At 35.0% G+C, this 24722-nt stretch overlaps 1 protein-coding gene across 1 annotated transcript in view; it reads right to left on the bottom strand.

The window, feature by feature from the left end:
- LOC143251988 (unconventional myosin-VIIa-like) overlaps positions 1-24722 on the bottom strand; it is a 143805-nt gene that overhangs the window by 101020 nt on the left and 18063 nt on the right. Inside the window, exon 3 of the mRNA XM_076503456.1 lies at positions 514-576. Within this exon, the coding sequence (XP_076359571.1) occupies positions 514-576 (63 nt within the window). The remainder of the gene's footprint in view (positions 1-513; positions 577-24722) is intronic.

Raw genomic sequence — 24722 nt, 5'->3', positions numbered from 1 at the left:
ACAGTTACACTTAAATATTTACAAATCGGTGTCATATTACAGCCCTCGACACACACTGACGATCGAGCCGGTAATCAGGTTGACAACCAGTAACTGGGAAGATTAAAAAGGCGGGAAAGAGGGAAATATGGCGCTTCAGTTTTGAAAGTACTAACGTGTAATGAGTAACGCATTCGCATGAGCCGCCATACAAATTCATCGGACTAAGGTTTTCAAGTGGAATGTTGTCATTTTCTCTTTCTCACAATGTAAAGAACTTAAACATCTGCTAAAAAAAAAAGGAAAGTATGTGAAAAATAAGATGCACGATGACAGAGTACTTCAGACTCTTCGAGTATTTGTAAAATACAGGTTACTGATGATAAACCTTCTTTATATGTTCGTATAGAAAAACAACTTAAACTAAACCATAACTTGAATAAAACTGTCAGTGAGTGTTTGAAAAAGGTTGATTTAAAATTCAATAATATTTAAAATAATTGCACGGAGAAAAGTTTGCAAAACTTAACTTACCGTTTCATAAATATCGAGTTCCTTGTATGGGTTCACAGCAACGAGAATAGTACCTGTGTAAGTCTGACGCTTAGATAAGGAAAATGATGTAAAAAAAAGAATAAATAACACATGAAAAACCAGATGATGGAATAATAAAAATATTAATCTATATGATACGGACAGAAGGAACAGCAATAATGACAAAATTCACAATGAAATAAGTGTTAAAGTAACAGTGCCGCAGGGTCCAATGTATTGAACACGTTGAAGCAGGTTTACCGGAAATTAAACTTCAAACTTCAACTTTCTGTCAATTTGTTTAATAAAAGAACTAGCTTTGCGCGAAATTTAAAAACAGACAAATAAATAAATCAAATTAAATACGGCTATAAGTAGATGTTTCTTGTACAGCTTTGTGTGAATATTATTGATAAACAAAGATAATGTATTTATAAGATAAACAGTCGCATGAGACTCGTTTGTTTCTGCGAATATCTTATTCATTACATTTGTACACAAATTTCAAGCATTAAACATGTTTCGACTGTGTTTATGACAGAGATCAAGGGGTGGGATAACAGAGATAAAACGAATACATTTGTTAAACTGTGATATGTTAAGTTTTTAGACAAGTAAAATAATAAAAAAAGATTCTACTCTAAATTAATCTAACAAAAGAACTCTTTGAATCACGGATATTTGGAAAGCATAACCAATGGTTTGAAGAATATACGAGGGCTGTTCAAAACATACGCGGACTGACGTCATAAAACAAAATCTACTTTATTTAGAAGTTACAGGTCTGGGACCCCTTCAAGGTACTCTCCTCCCCAACGCACACACTTATCCCAACGGTGTTTCCACTTGTTGAAACAGTCCTGGTACGCTTCTTTTGTAAAGTCCTCCAGCTCCTTCGTAGCATTTGCCTTAATCTCGGGAATCGTCTCAAATCTTCTTCCTTTCAAGGGTCTTTTGAGTTTGGGGAACAAGAAAACATCGCAAGGAGCAAGGTCAGATGAGTAGGGGGGTGGGAAAGAACAGTGATCGAGTGTTTGTCCAAAAACGCACGTGTTCTGAGGCACAAATTTCGCAGCAACGCGGTGCATCTTCAATTTTTCGGGCAAAATCTCGTAACAAGATCCAACTGATATCCCACACTCTTCAGCAAGCTCCCTGACAGTCAGACATCGATTTGCCCGCACCAGGGCGTTGATTTTGTCGACGTGTGGGTCGTCAGTTGACGTGGAAGGACGTCCAGGACGCTCATAATCTTCAATGGACTGTCGACCATCCTTAAAACGTTCATGCCACTTGAAACATGCCGTACGCTTCATAGCAACATCACCGTAAGCCGTGTTAAGCATAGCAAAAGTTTCAGTCGCAGATTTTCCAAGTTTAACACAAAATTTCACAGCAAGTCGTTGCTCCTTCAGGTCATTCATTCTGAAATCCGCCAAACGAAAAAAATCGCACTTCACTTAAAACCGCGTAGCTAATACACAAATGAAGATATCTGCAATAGGGAAATGGCGTCGTAATCAGCTGATCTGTGCGAACCTAGCAACACCAAGCGGATTCTACTGGAACCAACCGCGTATTTTTTGAACAGACCTCGTAGATTTTTGATAAAATACGCGTTTATCAATAGTGAACTATTGTTTAGCCACGCTTTGTATTTGTTTATTTGTTTAAAATGTCGCACAAAGTTACACATGAACTATCTGCGCTAGCCGTTCCTAATTTTGCAGTGTAAGACCAGAGAGAATGGGCCAGTCTTTTACCAACGAATAGGGGGGATTGACCATAACATTATATCATACCCACTGCTGAAAAGACGGGCATGTTTGATATGATGGGGAATTCAAATGTGCTACTCTCAAACTACGAGTGAGTGCCCTCACCACTTGACCACAGGAGAAGCTACACCTAAAATCTCTTAACTCTCTGGCTATGAGAGATAATTATGGGTTTTGTGTTATTTTAAGGGTTTATTTAACGTTAAAAATTATATTTTATTTCTAACTAAATGGTTGATATTTTGTAAATGTTGTCGTCAGTTTTAGAATTTTGGTTCAAAGCTACACAAGGGCTAACTGCTTGCGTACAGTCGTACCTGATGTTGAAGTGATAGACTAGAGGGAAGGCAGTTGGTTAACGGCATCTACAGTCAATTCTTGTCTTCGCGAATAGTGAGATTTGACCAATAATTATTAATATATATATGTAATAATAATAGCGCCATCCCCACTTCCGGCCTGGCATGGCCAGGTGGTTAAGGCACTCGACTCGTAATCCGAGAGTCAAGTGTTTGAATTCCCGTCGCACCAAATATGTTCGCCATTACAGCCGTGGGGGCGATATGCTGTTACGGTCAATCCCACTATTTGTTGGTAAAAGAGTAGTCTAAGAATTAGTGGTGGGTGGTGATGACTAGCTGTCTTCCCTCTAGTCTTACACTGCTAAATTAGGGACAGCTAGCGCAGATAGTCCTCGTGTAGCTTTGCGCGAAATTCAAAACAAATCAAGCCAATCCTCACTTCAAGGTGCATTTTTACGGCGAGACATGAGCCGCAAACTCTCGGATTTAAAATTAAGACACACTAACCATTAACTTAGGCCTGGCATGGCCCAACGCGTAAGGCGTGCGACTCGTCATCCGAGGGTCGCGGGTTCGTGCCCGCGTCGCGCCAAACATGCTCGCCCTCCCAGCTGTGGGGGCGTTATAATGTGACGGTCAATCCCACTATTCGTTGGTAAAAGAGTAGCCCTACTCACTTAAATACTTGTTGAAAAATCCGCAAGCGATTGCGGCCCTATGTTCTCGATGGAATCTAATGGTGATAATTAACTAAACTAACCATTAACTTACGCACGGCTTATTATATTAACAGAGAGCTTTTTAGAATTGTAATTAAAACTATTTTTTCCACGTTCATCACAAAGGAAAAATCTACAAATTTCAATTAATCTATCCTTCTTTTCCATATACGTTAAATACACAAAATTCAATGAGCTGTTCATCTAAGATCCAAATAATTCTAGTAGAATGAACTGAATAGAAACGCGTAAAAAAGAAGAAAAACCAATGTGGAGGTTAAGTGACTACAAAGAGTTCCATTTTTCTGTTCCAGTCGAGTGTTGCACTTGATTATAGAAGACACTTATACACTGAAGATACTAGTAACTGATGTCAATGTTCCTTATCTGCGCTATCTGTACTTTTCTAGTTTGTTTGTTTTTTCTGTTTTAAAGAACCAAGAACGATGCGCTTTGCATGCATCTAACGAGTCTGAATAAGAAACGATTATACACAAGTCCATATACCAACGTAGCTCTCACAAGCGTGAAGAGATGTGAATGAAACAAAAATTCATTAATGATGAGAACATTTGCTCCCTTTGCTGGTTGTAGTTTATATCAATACATTCACGTACATTGCGAAGTTGCCAAGTATGTAAGTTCAAAACAAGTCTACATGATTTAATTGCAGAATTAGAGTAGGTTTCTTTTTTGTTATACTTGTTGATAGCGCGGATCACTTATAGCCATAAGTACAACATTACTATGTGCGAGATATAGATATAGTACTTAGTTTAATTACGATTACATTCTGTGTTGAATTGTTAATACAAGTTCAGAACAAGCTCTTGATTAATTACAGATCTAATGTTAGGGTTTACTCGAGTTAGTTTTAGTGCTTGTAGAATGTAACGGGAACTAATTTATTGGTAAAGTTAGTTCCAATGTTAAGACAACTTGAAGCACACACAGTTGTGTGCAACATTAGGGTTAATGAATTTCTAGAATATTGGAATAATAATCAACATAACATATATTCAAGCGACGTTACCAGATAGTGTCACACTTACAAAGTTGACTGACAGATAACAAAGTGGGAAAGAAACGTCACCACACTTTCTTTGTAGAGGGCAAAAATAATTTAGAGATATCCGGTTACTAATTACCGACAGGGTTAATTCGTCATAACGTTTTACATTAGGGAGGCTTCTCGTATTGGGAGAATATCTTTATATTTTTCTAACCAGTGTGTGATCATCTCATGAATGGTAGCCCTATCCTAACATTCTACTGGCTTGCCATCACCACCCTGCCTTGTTAGGGCAAACAGAACTACGAACAGGAAGAAATTCCTACAAACAATGATTCATTAAAGACAGCACCAATGGGTGCAAGCGGGAGCAACAGAGCTCGTGCACTCACCAGGGAACTTTGACTGATGGGAAAAAGAAGAAGAGTGTGAAATTCGATGTTTAGACGCCGAACACGTAAAAGGTGCACCAGGCTTCACCAGTCTCACATTATGATAGATTATTGCCATGTAGATGGGATCAGGGGAAGTAAATACTACCTTAAAAAGTACTCTAAATTTTATGTCATAATACGTTTTTAAAAAGATTAGGATCTAAGGCCTGGTGGATTTCATCATGCCTAGATTTAACTTGAAACCTCATGCAGGTCCAGAAGCTGGGAGAACTATTGCAGTTGAACACAACGGCAACATTCTATACGAATATTATGAAAATTCTCAGTAAAAAATCACCATTTCAAGAAACAAACCATCCAGATACTTCACCCGAAGTTACTCACAAACATCCAAGTTACAAATGTGTACTGTAAAGATAACACTCAAACCATGATGAAAATTGGAAATTCCTACTGAATCTGTTTGATAACATACCTATGTATCCAGTGGCGGGAGACTTCATATTTGGACATCCTACTCATTTATAAAAATAACTACCAGAAGGTAAATCATGAAGAATGAAAGATGACAATTGGAATGGAACACCAACAGTGATCTGCCTCAAGAGTCAACACTTTCACCAGTTTTCCACAACATCCACACTATGGATCTAGATTACCTTGACAGTTCCACCTGATGTTCTGTGCCAACTTTTGCTGAAGACATCGTGCTTTACAGAAGATGCTTTAACAAGTTTAAAATAAGATGCAACCATTCCTAAGTGTGAGGATAAAATGGTACAATGAAAGAGGAATAGTCATCAATCTTGCAAAACTGTATCCATTATCTAGACACTCAACAAAACACATACATATGAAAACAAACTGTCATCTTTGAAGGTACTGCTACCTCTCAGAAAGAAGCTCTAAAACAACTGAAGGTATCCATTTACAAGCATTTCATCTTTAACTGAAATGATTGGTCGACATCATGATCTCAAGTGCCCCCTGTACAATAAAATCTAGTAATACTGGGATCTGTCAGATCAGCCTAGATAGGAAATATAGAGACTTGATAGAGGTTGGACAAGAAAAGAACATCATAAGCAACTACTACTACTACAACAGAGACAGTGAGAAAAATGGTTAGACATTTATTGTCTTACAGGGCAACAACATTCTGCACAAGGCCGATGGAACCATCAAGCTTCTCACGAACAGCAAAAGGATAAAACTGGAAACCATAAATCAAGCTATTCTCTGGAGTGCTGAATGTAATTAACTGTAACTAGACAGTACTATCGACATACATTTTGCGGTAGACTCATGTGCAGTGTTCTCCAGGGGGATGGGAAAAATCAAAGCAAGTGCATGGTAAAACCACCATCCTGCATATGTGTGTCAGACTGTGCAAGGATAAAGCTAAATCAGAAGAGAATCACACAAGTCTACCGGCAGAATACAGACTTACTTTATACTAGTAAAGTAAACACAGCAACAACGGGAGGTCTTTTTTGTCATTTAGAAAAACTAAGACTGGTGGAAAATAAAGTATCATACGGTTTAACTAGATAGGCAAACAATGTGGAATCAATAAGAAGTATATAGCCAGGAGGCTACTGATAATATCTATAACGGAAATTTCTTCTACCTTCTGTAAGGTAGTCGGTCTCAAAATGAGGCGTCAGCGCCTACTGGGTTAGCATCGAGATTGTCAATTTGTGCCAAAATAATCCTGGATTCTTTATGTTACTTCACTACAAGTTAATGATATGTAAAATTACGAAGTATAATCATAAACGTTGCGTTTGCTATTAGAAAACTGCTCTTACAAAATGTGTGACATCGTGTGTGGGCATTATCTACAAATGTGGTAACCGTTTATACACGAGATCGTACGCGTAAACTCTACCTATTGATGGCTTGGTGTTACTATGGAGCCACAACGACTTATTTGGTTTTAATTATAATTTACGTAACGCACAATTATACAGTCTTGACCAAAATGTTTGCATACTTTGTAGCAAATAAAAACACTATTGTTAAGATGGAATACAAATACATTTAGCACTGTCAAACTGAGAAATTCTTATGCAATTATTTAATGAGACAGGTTCTATGGACATCATGAACGATATATTAAAGCAACAAACAATTTTATCAAAAAGCTGTAAAATGATGTGCAATTCAGAATTTAACCTGTCACAGTAACACCTTACCAAAATAAATATAATGACAAAATATGACATTAAATTGTTTTAAATGGCGTCAGTAATCTTATATCAGTTCATATTGAACATTAAAAACTTGGTTTGTCTTCCTCGTACCTTAATAACCTCTGCAAGGTGATACCGATGAGGTTATCACTGTAATCCACCGTGATTATTCCCAACTTGTCACTAGGATGCGCTACAAGTCAGCTACAGTAGCTAGTTTACGTTCGTGGTGAACAATTTTCCGCCTTAGTTCTGCTCAACAGTTCTCAATGGTATTAAAATCTGGACTCTTTGGTGATCATGGTGACCTTGTAAAGTCTTCTTGGTCGAGATAACCCTGTACAATACTTGCGCTGTGGATAGTGGCTTTGTCATCCTGGAACATAAAGTGATTGCCACTCATTGTCCAACCTATGGCAAAAATATCGTTCTCATGTGATACCTGTAGTAGGTGCCATTAACGTTTTCCTAGAGAATAAGAAGAACAGTTTTTCTACTATGATAAATATGAGTGTTCCCCGTGGGAAAGACAGTCTTCCTTCATCTGTTTTCCAAAAAAACATGAACACGAATATTACCATCAGCTTTAACAAGCCAGAAATAGGATTCACCTGGAAAGTTTACATGATGTCTTGCACACGTGGCAGCAGTAAATTCTAGTTAATGTCGGTTTGAAGATAGCCTTTCTTGCAAAATAACGTCGTTTGGTCAGTCTTCTATTGACCGTTCTTGTGATACCCTATAACGAATGTATTCATGCCATTCCTGTCGTAAGGTGTTGCAAGACTTCATTTGACCTAGAAGTGTCAATTAATCTGATCAAAACACAGTCACTTCGAACAGTTGTATTTCGGCGTTTACCAGTAGCCTTTCCTCGAACGACGTTTTCCATAATCCGATGACCTCTCATGATCCTTGATGTACTACACTGAGGTGCCCTACTGTTTTGGCAATGTCCATTTACTTCATACCATTTCTGAACAATCGAACAATTTGACGCCTTATAACTTCTGGATCTTAACGTTTGGTTTGTTTTGAATTTTGCGTAAAGCTACTCGAGAGCTATCTACGCTAGCCATCCCTAATTTATCAGTGTAATACTAGAGGAAAGGCAGCTAGTCATCACCACCCACTGCCAACTATTGGACTACTCTTTTACCAAGGAATAGTGGTGGATTGACCGTAACATTATAAAGCTCCCACAACTAAAAGAACGAACATGTTTGGTGTGACGGGGATTCGGATTAGGAGTCGAGTGCCTTAACCACCTGGCCATGCCAAGCCTGGATTGAAGCGAGGTATGACATTACACCAAGTATAGAGTAACTATCTGAACACAGCTCACCTATTTCTAAAAATATCATACCAAAAGCAATTTCTTTATTCAAAACAGGTGTGTATGTGAGTTTTGGCAAACAAATGCTCAAAACAACTTATACAGACCAGAATAATAATTCGTGCATGTTTTTGCAATCATAAGTATCTTCTCTGTTACTACTCGGGCATTTACTCAATAATTACTCCATGTATGTAACATCATTATGCAGTATCCAAGCATTTGGGCCAAAACTGTAAGAGGTCTGAAAACAAAAAGGAACAGTTTTAAAGGAGCACAATCTCAAGTTCACTTTGTGCCACTTGTAATCAACAAAATGGCTTTGGTAAGGTTAAACGTCTGCTTCAATAAATGAATGCACTATCTCTAAGGTTACTATTTTTATCTATCTGAAAGAAATATTTCCACAGGATGGAGACCATTTCTGTGTCCCTTTCAAATAGGTAGTTCTAAAAAAAAAAACATTACTAGCAGGGAACAAAATATTTAACTGGTAAATTAATCGGTCTTATATTTACTCTACGTTAATGTTACATAAAATTCCATTTTCTTTAAACTGAGTCGGTTAAGCCTTTTTCTAACAAGAGTAGTATTTAAACTCCATTACTTTTTTGATCAGGTCATCCGAGAATAATGAAGGAATAATATAAGAACGTTGTTAGACAACATTTACGAACGTAAGAGGAAGTATACTGGATTTTGAAAACAATATTTTTTCCTGCATTTCCAATATTTATCCATTACAAACGACGACACAAACTCATATTAAGTAAAGCCATTTGAAAGTTACACTGTAGCAGCATTATTTGATCTAATATTGAAACTTTGAAACTAAACAAAAAACAAACACATATATACTATACACACACACTAAAAAGTTCGAAATACAGCACCGATGAAACGTAAATAAATAAGAAAAAAATTTAACATTTTAAAACATGAATACACAATACTATACTTTTGCTTTTCAACTTTTTAAAGTTTAAATTTTTAAATTTCTTTCAATTTGCAATTACAGTACTTTACAGGATTCTGGATACCTCAGAATGTGAATCAAAATAGAAAAGTTTTTACAATCAAAATCTCTCTATTCTCACTTTCGCAACAGAGAGGTTGTTACTTATATAAATGTATGTGCCTTTGAAAATAAAAATACTTAATATGTTACTTTTCTCAGCAGATAAGACAGTACAGAAATAAAACACTGCAAGATACACAATCGTTTTTAACTTTTCACCAAAGCATTTTCATATTAATAGAACATAACTACTTAGAAACGAAAACCAAAAACATATTATACATTTCAATTTTTACAACACCAGTAGTAACTGAATATCCTAAATAAGCTACGTCATGTCTTTACTGGTGCTATGTAGGAAGAAATTACACGATACGTTTCACAATAAAAAAAAATTTTTTAACATGGATATAAAGCAGACTACAGCAAAATGTAGAGGTACTTGTATACAGCTTGACCTTACCTAGAATGTTATCAAAAACTAATTATTTTTTCAGTCCTCTCTTATAGATTATTCTAACGTTATTCAAGACATCTTACACGTTATTGAATTTCACTTTGAAATGCTGATAACAGAATAAGGTTCGTAGGTTACTTGTTATTGTGTTTAGATTATACAACCTCGATTACAATAAAAACGCTGAAACTAGTTTGAAACTAGTTTGAAACATACCCAAAACAAATTAAAGAAACCAGTATTTGAAAGCATATGCAACATGTCTCCTCTACGCAGTCCCAAAAGGCTAATTTTTACACCAGAAAATCGTGAAAACCACAAAAAATTGAAAACTGTCGACATTGCTGTTTGGGATCTGTAAGAAGGTATCTCTATATTAAATCCCGCATAAGTTAGTTAACATATGTATGAATAGTTCACAAAACCAGAAATGTGCTTTCCTAGCTGAATATTTGAGTTTATATAGCGTCTATACATCTATTTGGGACCTGTAAAGAAGTATCTTTGAACAACATTCCATTTAAATTGGTCAAATTACGACCGAGTAATTAACCAAAAAGCCCCAAATTGTATTTTTGTAAGTTCTGACCCCATAAAAACAATCAAAGTAAGCAAATCCAACTTTTTGTAAATCAATGCGTTAGGCGCATAAATATCCATATTTGTGCCTGTTTTCATCTTGATTAACGTAAATATAGCTAAACAGGAGCTCAAAATATACAGTTTTGATCTCTTTGACCTTTAAACCCAAACAATTGTTAAAGAGACCCAAATAAAAAAAATGTAAATGTGTTGGACCAAGTTTCAAGTCAATGTTTGTTTGTTTTTTTGAATTTCGCACAAAGCTACTCGAGGGCTATCTGCGCTAGCCGTCTCTAATTTAGGGGTGTAAGACGAGAGAGAAGGCAGCTAGTCATCACCACCCACCGCCAACTCTTGGGCTACTCTTTTATCAACGAATAATAGGATTGACCGTCACATTATAACGCCCCCACGGCTGAAAGGGCAAGCATGTTTGGCGTGACGGGGATGCGAACTCGCGACCCTCAGATTGCGAGTCGCAGGCCTTAACACGTTTGGCCATGCCGGGCCTTCAAGTCAATATGCCGAGAAATGAAGAAATGCGGTCGATTGAAGAGTTTGGAAGAATAAAAAAATAAAAAAATAAAGAAGATAAAGAAAGAATAATAAAACAGTATGTTTCTCTACGTGGACATAATTAACTTGGCTTTATTTTCTTACTAAGATGTAGAAGGTTTTCAAGACTATTCTTCGATAGAAAACTCATTTAAAGGTAGTATAAGAGAAGCGCACTTTTAAAACTAGTAAATCTAATAAGTTTGTTTCTTTTAAAACTTCGCGCAAAGCTGCACGAGGGCTATCTTCGCTAGCCGTCCCTAATTTTGCAGTGTAACACCAAAGGAAAGGCATTTAGTTATCACCACCCACCGCCAACACTTGGGCTTCTCTTTTATCAACGAATAGTGGGATTGAGCGTCAAATTCTAACGCCCCCACGGCTGAAAGGGCGAGCATGTTTGGTGTGAAGGGGATTCGAATCCGTGACCCTCAGATTACGAGACGAGTTCCTTAACCAGTTGGCCCTGCCAGGCCAAACCTAATAAGAGTGATAGAAAGCCAAATAAGTAAATGTTAGACTGAATTTTCAGAATTCAAGTTTAATACAAAAGACCATAACAATGGAAATATTTATATCACTGAATTAGTTACTTAGTTACTTAGTAACATACAACTGTTATTTGATTTACCATGAACTAACATACACTTTGGAGTCTAGGATTAGATCATAGATCACTTGAAGCTGGACGACGAAAAAGTGATTACCACATTTTTTTCTGAATCTAAGACACAATTATATCGAGACACATGAAGACAGGACTTGCCTCAATACACACCGTCAGCCAAACAGTTCGTCCTGTCTACATTATTTATTGATTGTCTCTTCGAGCGCCAGACATCCTCAATATACAGACATGAGTCGTAAAGAAATGAATTTATTTAGAAACTTACGTAAGCAGCAGCTGTATGACAGTATTTTACGGTCGTCTTTGTAAATTTTGTTGAACTCAGATATTCTCTTGTTTGTTTTTGTGAAGACTGCAGTCTCAAGAGCTACACTTGATCATTAATGTTACACATTGCATATTAGGACCAAGCTATGGACATTAGGTCCATCTCGAATGAGTCACTGACATAATGTGTACGTTAATAAAACCCGCTGTACTTATGCAGAGCTGACATTTATAAATATGTATGTAGGTACATTCATCCACACACATACGTTATACATATATATATAGCTTAGGAGTGACTGTTAAACACAGTCAGATAACTATAACTGTCTCGTATCTCTGGAAGGGAAAAGATTATCGTTATAAACAAATTGCATTATTGGCATCCATATCAAGAGGGTTATATTAAAGTGGTGGTAGTTGTACTGAAAATAAACCATAGTGCGAAACGAACTATTTAGCATACCCTGGTATTTCTTAAGCCTATGCACTCTCCAAAGTTACATGTTTATAAGTAAAGAAAAACACTTTTTCGAAAAGGAAGTAAATGAAGGATGGCGGATATCAATCTACCAAAAACAATATATGAACAAGATATAACAGTAAGGGTAACGTAGCACAGGTAAACAGTGTATTATAATGCTAACAGACAAAAATAGAATAAATTAAACCCAATTATGATTGAATAAATATCTGGCAAGCGGTAGCAGAGGATAATGTAGGCAGACTTCACTAAACTCTCACACATGGCACACAACGTTACCATGTAACAGAAACATAACATAAGCACGTTCCACTAAACTTTTATACACAGCATACGTAATAGAAGAACAACTTAAAGAAAATTTACTCAGCTCTCATACATCTGATAACCTTTATAAATACATAAAGGCCATATGGTAAACACAGAAAACAAAGAAGTTTTACAAAGTGAGTTTACATACACTTTTACGGCAATACGTTCTGTCTATGCACTGAAAACACCTCAGCAAAAACTATGCTGTATGAAGTAAGCAGTAGCACTTCCTATGTAGGGGTGGCTCGGAGTAGTTGCCGAACTGGTATTTTAAATATCTCCTGGAAGGTCATCAGGAGTTTACAATACTATACAAATTTTCCTTTTATAACAATATCCATGGCACACTATCTGGAAACGTCATAGCAAAATGGCGGAATTTCTGGTTTTTCTCTTTTCTGCTTCTTTTTATTATATTTCAATTCAAAATTCAAAAGAATGGTGTCAGCTAATTTCACTGAGGTGACATAGTTTCAAACAGAGTATCCATTTTATAAGTGCTTTAATAACGCACTAATTACAAATATCATAATTATAATGTAAATTTGAAGTTAACTTTCTTATAAAAATATTGTGTTATTTTATAAAGTTTAATTGCGGGATGAAATAGGAATTACCAGACAATAATAGATAAATAATAGGCCTGGCATGGAAAAGCGCGTAAGGCGTGCGACTCGTAATCTGAGGGTCGCGGGTTCGCGCCCGCGTCGCGCCAAACATGCTCGCCCTCCCAGCCGTGGGGGCGTTATAATGTGACGGTCAATCCCACTATTCGTTGGTAAAAGAGTAGCCCAAGAGTTGGCGGTGGGTGGTGATGATTAGCTGCCTTTCCTCTAGTCTTACACTGTTAAATTAAGGACGGCTAGCACAGATAGCCCTCGCGTAACTTTGCGCGAAAGTAAAAAAAACAAACCTAAAACAATCGCTACTGTGCAACGTAACCGAAGTGTGTCCACCAGGGGGATAATGGTATGTTTACGGACTTACAATACTAAAATCTGAGGTTCGATTTCGTGCGGAGGGTACAACATATAGCCTAAACAAACCTAAAAGTATCATAAATGTCTTTCTACACAGGAAGTGAAAGTGATTAGGTTTCTGCTTCAGTGTTACTAATAAATGGTGAAATTTAAATTATTGCATTTCGATTTGACAGGTTACTTAGATATTATGAAAATATATGATGAAATTTTACTAAACTTGCTACTCATATATTTTGATTGTATTTTCAATTGATCAGTTAGTAATATACTGTGATATCGATATGAACGCATTTGTACATAATTGGCTACTAATATATTGTGAAATTATCACATTTCTACTTGACAGTTACTAATATATTGTGCAACGGATTTACTGTTATATATTTATTTTAATATCTGTTTGTTTCAGTTTAATATATATTTAGAAATGCTTGTAACTTATATTGCCAAATGTGTATTGCAAAAGTTTGTTTTGAATTAAACACACACCTGCACAATGGGATATTTGTGAGCTGCTTACCACGGGTATCGAAACGAGGTTTGTAGCGGTGTGAGTCCGCAGATAAACGCTGTGCCACTCGGGGGTGTACTGCGACTGTACCACTTGTCCTTTAGATTTGTAGAAGACTATAGAACGTAAGAATCAACAATGTACAATATGTTTATTTAAAATACTATTGACTACCAACATTGCTGCCAGCTGAATTCTCGAGAATCTCACTTAATAAGAATAAAAGGTAACCATCACAACAGGCAGGGAGACAGTTTAATAACACTGTTAGTCTGCTACAGTCTGTATAGCTGTGACAAACGTTTTTTTTAAATAAAAAATAGACAGTACGGATATTTGAACAGGAACGTTTTTAAATTTCGAACACTACCAACTGTTCAGCTTCAGAGAATTAACATTGAACAACAGCTTGGGTGATTCACTGTGAACTACCCAAGCTATTGTTCATTAAGGGTAGGCAAACCAGATACAAGAAAATGTACAAGTTTCCAACATGATTTCAATCCCTTCAGAAAATTCAAGAAAAAACGAGGACGCAGTTTCCATCTAGGCGTTTCACTCTGACATTCTTAGGACTGAGAGGAACAGCGAGAATAACTGAAACTCCCTCTGTAATCCAGTCATTGATAGAAGAAACTTTATGTAATTATAGGCTCAAAAACATTATTAATAAAATCTGTAAGGTGTGACTCCAGTAACGAAAGTGATAAAAGCAAAGCAAACACAAACTTAATACAAAAATTTACAAAGTAAGGAAACAGTTGAAACCCTTTACCATATGTAGCCTAGACACTTCGTTCGGAAAGATTTAGAAACATATAAAAAATACAACAAAAATTTAATAAAAAATTAATTTTTCATAATGTAGTGTTCTGACATCAAATCCTCGTTTGGCAATAGGAATTACTTTTATATCTGAATAAACAGCATTCAATTAATAATGCAAAGATTCATTCTACGCTCCAGTTGCCTTAAAATTTAAATAGACAACGAAAAATTTTAAAGCTTTGCCTTCTTTGCATAAAAATACGCTATTCAAAGGATTGGAATTTAAAAGTATTCTTAATTATGTTCAACTGTATATTAAGCCTTAAGTTCATGAAGTTATAGAGAAATGTGTTATGTGATGAAACATGTGCATACAATCTCGTGTGTTTCATTACGTATTGAACATAGTCACCGTAAATATTTGCTTCATCATTTTTTTAAAAATCTGCCATACAGCAATATCACACGCTTAAAGCAACTTTAAACTGCAACAGCAGCGCTGTGTGCAACACTTTTATGGTCGATAAAACAGGAAATAGGGGTTCACAATATTAAAAGATCGAATATTGAAAACATGTACTTCAAATCTGATTGTTAGTTTTTTGTGACAAGTGCCGCCTAGAAAAATGTGGATATGCACTTGAACAACGAAAAATCCTTAAAATAAACACAGCTTGGAACCTCTACCAACTGATTCATTCTTTAGAAGTTTTCAGTTTCTAAAGACTGTAATTCAGTGGATAGGCAAATATAGAAAATATATAACTTAAACATAATTACAAATTAATTTAAAAGATGTCGCTTCTGGTTAGTTTTTTTTTTTAATTTTTCTTTAAAAGGATTTTTCAGTTGGATCATTGTTTCGTTATAAGTTTCTTATTCTGTTTAACTGTTTAAGATTATGAAAGTTAAACAATAAAAAATAACTATAAAAAAGAAATAAAAATGAAATATTATATATTCACCCGAAAAACACATTATGTACATAACGGGATAAGCGAGTTAGTCTTGCAGGCCCCGGCATAGCCAGGCGGTTAAGACATCCGACTCGTAATCCGAGGGTCGCGGGTTCGAATCCCTATCACACCAAACATGCTTTCCCTTTCAATACATTACTATATACATTCCCGTGATTTAAATACTACAATATATGGACGGTTACCATCCCTAAATAACTTCAACAGATCTGTATGGAGTTTAACACTAATCACATATATATTCAAGTAGTTTCTCGAGTTGCTTCAAAAGTTTGCTTTCCACCGTAATAATGCCATTTAATATAAGGCGGAAGAAGTAAAACATTCGTTACGTTATTGGTTAAGTCTTAACATTATTTGAACATCATTTTGGAGGGCTTTACATACCTTCATAACGAAGCTGTGTTCTATATTTCTCTTACGAAATGACAGAGCTCAGAAAGTCTGTCGTTTTCTTTTGATATTTTTGTCGGTAAACAACTTAGAAACTTCACCAGAGCATTAGTTCTAATCTATCTAAGAGTCTTGTTGACTAAGGTATTATACATGCACATAAAATTGATGTATACGTATATAACACTACCTTGTTCTCATGCAAACCATGGGTTGTTTATAATATCTTTATTCCACAAATTCCTCATGATACCTTATACAGACATTCAGATACACAAATAACTTCTGCTAACTTAGTAAACCATATAACTCGTAAACAGAAGATGTGTAAATAGTCAATTACTGCTTAATAAAAACTTCAAACTATGGCTTTATGGATGCGTTTATCTTCACGTAGTTTATGATTAGTTTATGAAAACCTTTGACCTGAATTTCAGCTGTAGCTTTAACTGGCGAAAAAACAATCAAAATTTAGCTGTGCATATGGATCTGATTTAGCAACTAATAGCAATTGAATAATACGCGATTAACAGTATTATTAAAGTTTATGTCTTCTTTGCATGAAAATACGCAGAGAACTATGCGCAGTGTACAACTGATAGCCTAAACAAACCGAAAATACCGGAGTAAAAAAAAAAACCCGAAAACAACTTCATTGCTCGTTTAACTGATTTCATAAACATCTACAAACTGAATATAATGAGGCTATGTTCAGGTAACTTTATAAAGGCATCTATAATATCTACTGTATGACACAGTAACTCATAAACTAATTATATCAAAACATAATCATTTTTCTAATGTTTTTCTTCAGCACGCGCAGAATGTGGTTCACTTATAAGTTTCCTTCAAGACATTCTTTATTCAGAAATACCAGAAGTTCTACTTTAGTTATTACCAGTATCTCAGAACGCTTATATGGTAGTTTCTAAAATTTTGAACGGTTCTTTTGTAAGTAGTTCCCAATATGTAATTCAAAACAAGATTAATAATATTTAAGGTTTCACTATAACTCAAAATGTGATTACTTTTAATTCAGTGTAAGATTAATATTAATGAATAACTAACAGTAGTTCAATACACAATTAATATAGTGGTCAGTAGTTTATAATGATACAATTACAAGATCATTCAATACACAATAATTATCTAGTTTGCTTCTTTCAACTGTGTTCCGTTTTACTGCAACTACAAGGAATATAAGTTTCAAACTACGGCATACATTTTTTGTTTGTTGTTAAGCACAAAGTTACACGATGAACTGTTGGTGCTACATTCAACTATGGTATTCAAACCCCGTTTCTCCAGTTATAACCCTTCAGACTTATTTCTGAACCACTGGAGGACGTGATATGTGTAAACCAAATGTTTAGATATTGGTTACGTCTTTGCGGAAAAACTCAAAGCAAGATATAAATTATGTCTCTTCACACACTCATATGTATGCAGTGTATTACTTTATCCGGTGGATTCGTTCAGAGGCCCGGCATAGCTAGATGGTTAAGGCATTCGGGTTGTAGTTTGAGGGTCGCGGGTTAAAATCTCCGTGACACTAAACATTCTCGCCCCTTCAGCTGTGTAGGTGTTAAAATGAGACGGTCAATCCCACTATTCGTTGGTAAAAGAGTAGCTCAAGAGTTGGCGGTGGGTAGTGATGATTAGCTGCCTTCCCTCTAGTTTTACACTCCTCAATTAGGGACGACTAGCGCAGATAGCTCTCGTGAAGCTTTGCGCGAAATTCAAAAACAAAACAAACAACCACTCTTTCAGGGGACTAAAAACTGAAGTTATTCACTGTTTATTTGGTATTACTAAGACAGTTAGGGGGTAGAAAAAGTTGGAGAGTAGTCATATTCATATCCTGGAAATAAATTATAGGTTCAGTTGAAAAAATGTTAAAGTTTTCTATTCAAGTGGTTTATTTATGTCATAGAATCATATTCGATGATGTTATTAATCATATTTATGTTACATCCAATGCTTTAGTAAATTTCTTACGTCGACAGCTAGATGTCTTACAAAGTTTCTAAAATTTAATCTCGTTATCAACGTTGAACAGACAGGCGAATTCTTTTACCTTTCTTCTTTGTTAATTATTTTATTCCAAGATTATTAGAAGAACAGTTGATCAGTTGATAAATTTATTCTTTATATCTCAACACTGTTTTTAAGATAATCTCGATATCTTTAATTATTGGTTTTTTTTACACATTAGTTCCTCGCCGATACAGCGGTAAGTCTACAGATTTACAATGCTAAAATCAGGGGTTCGATTCCCCTAGGTGGATTCAACAGATAGCCCAATGTGGCTTTGCTATAATAAAACACACACTTTCACATTAAGCTTTTCTATCAGTTCTAATATCCTGTTAAAAGACTTATTTTATAAGATTTAAAATATATTCTGCTATACTTGAAGTTTTTATTTATAAAAGACCACAACAAAGAGACCGAAACGACGTCCACTCCTACATTCGGAGCAGATGCAGTTCACAGACATGTCAGATCCAGTATAGTTTAAATAGCATGTACGTAATTCGGCATTTAAGCACAGATAAGTAGTTGTTGTTGATCTGTTTTATAAGCAAAACATTTTCTATTCTCGGAAAAAATAACAAAAGTAAATATGAGAAACATGTTTTTCTTACATACACTAATCAATTTTTTCTGGCCAGGATTCGTTGGAAAAACAACAACAAATAAATGGGTTACGAATTTTGATTAAAATTATGTAGATATTACTCCGTGTAGTATGCTAAGAATGTGTAATACAGTGTGTTTTAGTTTTTAGTCAAACACAAGTATGACATTATTACTTGTCTTCAGGTTAAGTGCTCAAAAAACCTCAAGACAACTTCTTTTGGAAAATTTCAATTGAACCAAAGGAAGTGTTGACAGATGTCCTTAAAAACGTATTCAATAAGATAGAAAACTTAATTGGTAAAAAAACTATATATTACAGTTGGATTACTTTATAATAGCCTTAAATAATTTGCTGTACGACTAAGTTTCAACGGGAAAAGAGCAGAAGCGTAGACTACGATATATATCTTTATACAACCATTTACTCCTGATTGCCTCTTAGACCGGAGTAAAAAAACGAAAACAACTCTATTGCTCCATTAACTGATTTCATACACATCTACAAACTGAATATAATGAGGCTATGTTCAGGTAACTTTATAAAGGCATCTATAATATCTACTGTATGACATAGTAACTCATAAACTAAGTACATCAAAAAATAATCATTTTTCTAATGTTTCATTAGCACGCGCAGAATGTGGTTCACTTATAAGTTTCCTTCAAGACATTCTTTATTTAGAAACACGAGAAGCTCTACTTTAGTTATTACCAGTATCTCAGAACGCTTACATGGTAGTTTCTAAAATTTTATAAGCTTCTCATATTAATGTTTTATAAGGAAGACTGAGATGATCAGTGGCAGAGTCGACATTTATTTGACACAAGTAGAATCTGTTGAAAGAAAATAAAAACATTAATTTTTGATATCGCTTTCGTGTCAGTTGGTTCAGCAGAAACAAAATGGCCGACGTTTAATTTAAAATATTACTCTGTTTAAGGATGTTTGTAAGCGCAGGTTTGATACTTTAGTTACAAAAAAGGTTCATACACATCGTGATTTTGTTTGAGTCTTTCAAAAGTATTATTTGTAAAAAAATTGAATCTACTACAGAAAGAAGAAATGAAAAGCCCCTGAATGGCACAGCGGTATATCTGTGAACTCACGCCGCTAAAAATCACGTTTCGATGCCCACAATAACAAACAAACAAGAAATAAAAACTAGTTCTCAAATTTCCTTATAAGTTATGATAACGCTAAATATAGAGTTTTGAAGAGAAAAGAAACGCTCTGTAGTTCTTTAAGACGTATCGAAACAAGTTTAGAAAAATTTAAATTCAGAAGTTGAAAGGTCAAGAAACCTATGCGAAAGAGTAATGACACATAACGATATAATGTGTATGTTAAAAAAAGGTGAAATTGGAATACTCAAGAAGTGTGTATTTGTTATATTCTTATTACCTTCGGATTTTTCTTTTCCTTTTTCACTAATAGGTGCTATTTCCTTTTACAGATAATACTGTAAAGAAGTCAAAATATCATTATATAATGGTAAATTATTATGTAAAACTATTTTACAGAGACAAAGCAAACATGCTATCATCTTATTTGTATATATGTTTTTTACACAAACTCAATCTCAGGATGAAATGTAACATCTTCCATTTTATTTTTCTTCACATTAGTACGTGAGAACACTGGTGTCAAAAAGCACAATTTTTAGCCGCAGCATAGCAATTCATAGAATGATTCTGAGTTTTTGTCTTCTCTTCATCAATTAAATGTAATTGCAATACAAGACTCAGGATATCAAACCCTTTGGATTGTTATATTTGTCCACTCACAAGGTCCCATCCTATATATTAATTTACTCTAATTCTGCCTTAAAGAATTTCAATTTCAAGGTATACGCGAGCTTCACACGTGGTATTGCTGCCGCACAAAAATATAGCTAATAAAAAGGGAGAAGGTCTTATATCTTGATTTACTTTAGTCCTGCCTAACCGAATTTCACGTGCTGCACCTACTGAGGATTACCACTAGCTATGAAAAACTGGGTGAAATTACAGATCAATAAACCTGATGTATAAGCAAGAAATGTAGAGAGAATCACGAATCAAAATTCAAATAACAAATCTATCAACGGAAGCCACAAAGTCTTAAAACGATATTTATTCTTGGACTGCTACGTTTATACTTGTAAATCCTTCCGTTCATTAAAGCCAAAGACTTGCTTTGTTTTAACTCGCGGATTTTTGCGAACAAATTCAGCATCTAAAAAGAAAAGAGGTTACAAAGAAAAGATCACCAAAATCAGATGGGAATACAGGAGAAGAAAGACACAATAAAAGAATTTCTAAGTTGGTAGGTGAAGAACCTACTGTGTAATGGTGGTTTTCATAAACCTACAGTGTGATAGGAGTTTTAATGAACCTACTTTGTAATGGTAGTTTTCATAAACCTACTGTGTAAAGATGGTTTCCATAAACCTATTGTGTAATGGTAGTTTTCAAAACATACTGTGTAATGGTACTTTTTATGAATCTACTGTGTAATGGTAGTTTTCATAAACCTACAGTGTAATGGTAGTTTTTATGAACCTACTGTGTTATGGTAGTTTTCATAAACCTACTGTGTAATGGTAGTTTTTATGAACCTACTGTGTTATGGTAATTTTCATGAACTTACTTTGTAATGGTAGTTTTCATAAACCTACTGTGTAATGGTAGTTTTCATGAACCTACTGTGTTATGGTAATTTTCATGAACTTACTTTGTAATGGTAGTTTTCATAAACCTACTGTGTAATGGTAGTTTTCATGAACCTACTGTGTTATGGCAGTTTTCATGAACCTACTGTGTAATGGTGGTTTTCATGAAATAACCAATTTGAAAAGAACTGTTAGCTCCTGAAATTTTTAAAATGTTTGTGTAAATACTTCACACAATATGTCGAAATGAAAGCTTGAATTTTTTTCTACATACAGTGTCTTGAAAAAGTATTCACCCCCTGTAAAGTTTCCGCATTTTGTTGCTGTCTGATCTGCAATCATGAACTTTTCGAATGAGACTTCATATTTAGAATCCATACACAAAGCTCTACAAACTGAGAATGCTCTCTAGTAGCAGAACGGTATGTCTTCGGAATCAGACAGCTAGAAACCGGGTTTTGATACCCGTTTTGGGCAGTGCACTTATAGCCTAATGCGCAGCTTTGTGCTTAATTCCAAACAAGCAAAGAAACCAAACTGAGAAAGCTAAAAAAGAAGAAAAAACGCTGATACTTTGCAAACTAAATTTTTTAAGAATATTCTCAATTGTATAATTATGCAACCCCTTTGCTATGGCAACCCTAAATAAGTTCCAGTGTAAAAGATTGGTTTGAAAGGTCACAAAATATGTGTAATGGTCTGTCTGTGTGCAAACAAAGTAGTTTAGCTTGACTTCAGACTAAATGTATCTGTTTAAACCACAACTCATAGTGATACAATTAAATAGAAAATTTATTACGAGACTTGAAGTTTTCAGTCCATCAATGATCCCCAAAAAGAATGTGTAAAAATTATCTCATTGTGCATAGCTGGTAGAGGCCTATCCAAAAAGGCTCAGAACAGTAATTGCTGCTCAAGGAGCGTTATAAGTGACGGTTAATCCCATTATTCCTTGTTAAAAAAATAGCCCAAGAGTGGGCAGTGGTTGGTGATGACTAGTTGTCTTCCTTCTAGCTTTATACTGCTAAATTAGGAAGAGCTAGCGCAAAACGTCCTCCTGCAGCTTTGCACGAAATTCAAAAAACATTACTTTGTTATTTTGTGATATACAAAAATGTTTATATGCTAACATAATTACGTTTTTTACGTTTGGTTTTACAGATTTAAGAACACTGGTATTTAGATAAATAACAAGGATTACAAGTTTTCTCTTAGATAATTAATGTCATTTGTAAAGTATGATCGGGTTAAAGAGTTTTTAGAAACGTGCAATATTATGTTAAATTGTTTAATTACGCGGTGTATCAAAAATGTTTTTCTCTTGCTTTAAAAAAACTGTAAAGAAGAGACTTCGACGAAGGATTGTTAGATACAGGAGACGATTTTTAAAAGTAACTGGAAACGTTGATAACATCTTACCTCTATAGTTTGACATTCTTCTTAAATGGACTAGGTTAAAGCTTTAACACAGAATTAAAAAATTGTTACCTAAACTAAGAATTTCCAGTACGTTATTGTCTTTCCCCGTATCTTTTTTTTATTTGGATTTCCTATATTTCAATATTTACCATATTTGGGGAAAACTAGGGTTATTATTATATATACAAAAAGAATAATTTTTACAAGTTTTGCGAATCTGAAGCTTGAGGAACTGAGATTTACATCAATATGATCAAAAGCAGATACTCAACGCTTAGATTGCTTCTAGGTGTTGAGACTTTAAGCTCACAGTAAAAACACAAAAGCATCATCATACGAAGTGTTCAACACGAGAGTTTTACGTACATATATATATTTGTTTGTTTTTGGAATTTTGCGCAAAGCTACACGAGAGCTATTTAGCAGTGTAAAACTAGAGGGAAGACAGCTAGTAATCACCACCCACCGTCAACTCTTGGGCTACTCTTTTACCAACGAATAGTGGGATTCACCTCCACATTACAACGCCCCCACAGTTGAAAGAGAAAGCATGTTTGGTGTGACGGGAATCCAAGCCCGCGACCCTCAGATTACAAGTCGCACGCCCTAACCACCTAACAAGGCCAAAACAAGAATCAAGTAAAATGTACTTCAGTAAAAGAGTTTTTGTGCATAGCTACACAAAGGTTACCCAGGCATAATGATGCTCTTTTGAACTTATGGCCTAGAGAGAAGGCATCTAGTTACCTGCAACACATGAGCCGCTCTTGTTTGACGGAATAAGAGTTTTTAATATCATTATTATAGTACAAACATAGCCAAATCTGTGGATCATTTTAATATCACTATTATAGTACAAACATAGCCCAAATCTGTGGATCGATTTTTTGCGGGAATGAGACGCAAACCTTGAACTCTCAGAGTCTCTCACTAGCCATACTCGGCCCCATTAAATAAGACATCTTAAGGAGTAGAACTCATATAATGCCTACACATTATCTATCATAAATCATAACAAGAGCTGATATGGGTGCTTAAATTCATAGTGTTCCACATCTAAAAACTACGGTACCCCATCAGCAACAAGGTTGTTTTAATGAAATATATTTATCGAAATACAAAAAAAACATGTTAATACAACCTGATAAAGAATGGTTATCTTCAGAAAAAGATATGCCTTAATGATTATCCATTAGAAGCAGCATAATAAAACCTAAAATATTTGGGTTAGATATTATCACTGTAATAGAAACTAGGACTTAAGTCTTCCCTCTAAATGATAAAAGAGAGTTACAATATAAAGAACCATTAAACATAACGTTTACAGACAAGTTATTGTTTTCCTATACTTAGCACCTGTTGTTAAATTTTGCTAACTTATACTGTATATCCATATCTTACCCAGTTCTTTTTATGAAAAAACATCTTAAAGACAAATTTGTTTAACTAGTAAATACAAAAATAGTTAATCTATGTGTTATTAACTACAAGCTGATGCATCCGTTCTTTCTCTGGGTAATGAACTTAAAAATAAATGTGGGTGGATGCTATGATAAATAATGCAAAAATCATAACTTTCACACAATATATTTATAACATAACATATTATTACAGTATTAACTGTTACCTTACCAAATGTTTTCTATAAGTTTTAAGATAGATCCTACTATCTATATACTTGAAACATGGTATACGCTGGGTGATGAACAGTGTGACTTTATAAGAAGAGGTAGGGGAATTAGGGGTGCATTCTGTTACCCACTTTCAACAACCACCTTCAATTGACTGCAGATGTTTCTTATGGGGTGATGTTGTAAGTTCACG

Source organism: Tachypleus tridentatus, chromosome 1, assembly GCF_004210375.1.
Source record: "Tachypleus tridentatus isolate NWPU-2018 chromosome 1, ASM421037v1, whole genome shotgun sequence".
Classification (NCBI taxonomy): Eukaryota; Metazoa; Arthropoda; class Merostomata; order Xiphosura; family Limulidae; genus Tachypleus; species Tachypleus tridentatus.
This window is presented reverse-complemented; position numbering and strand designations above follow the sequence as displayed.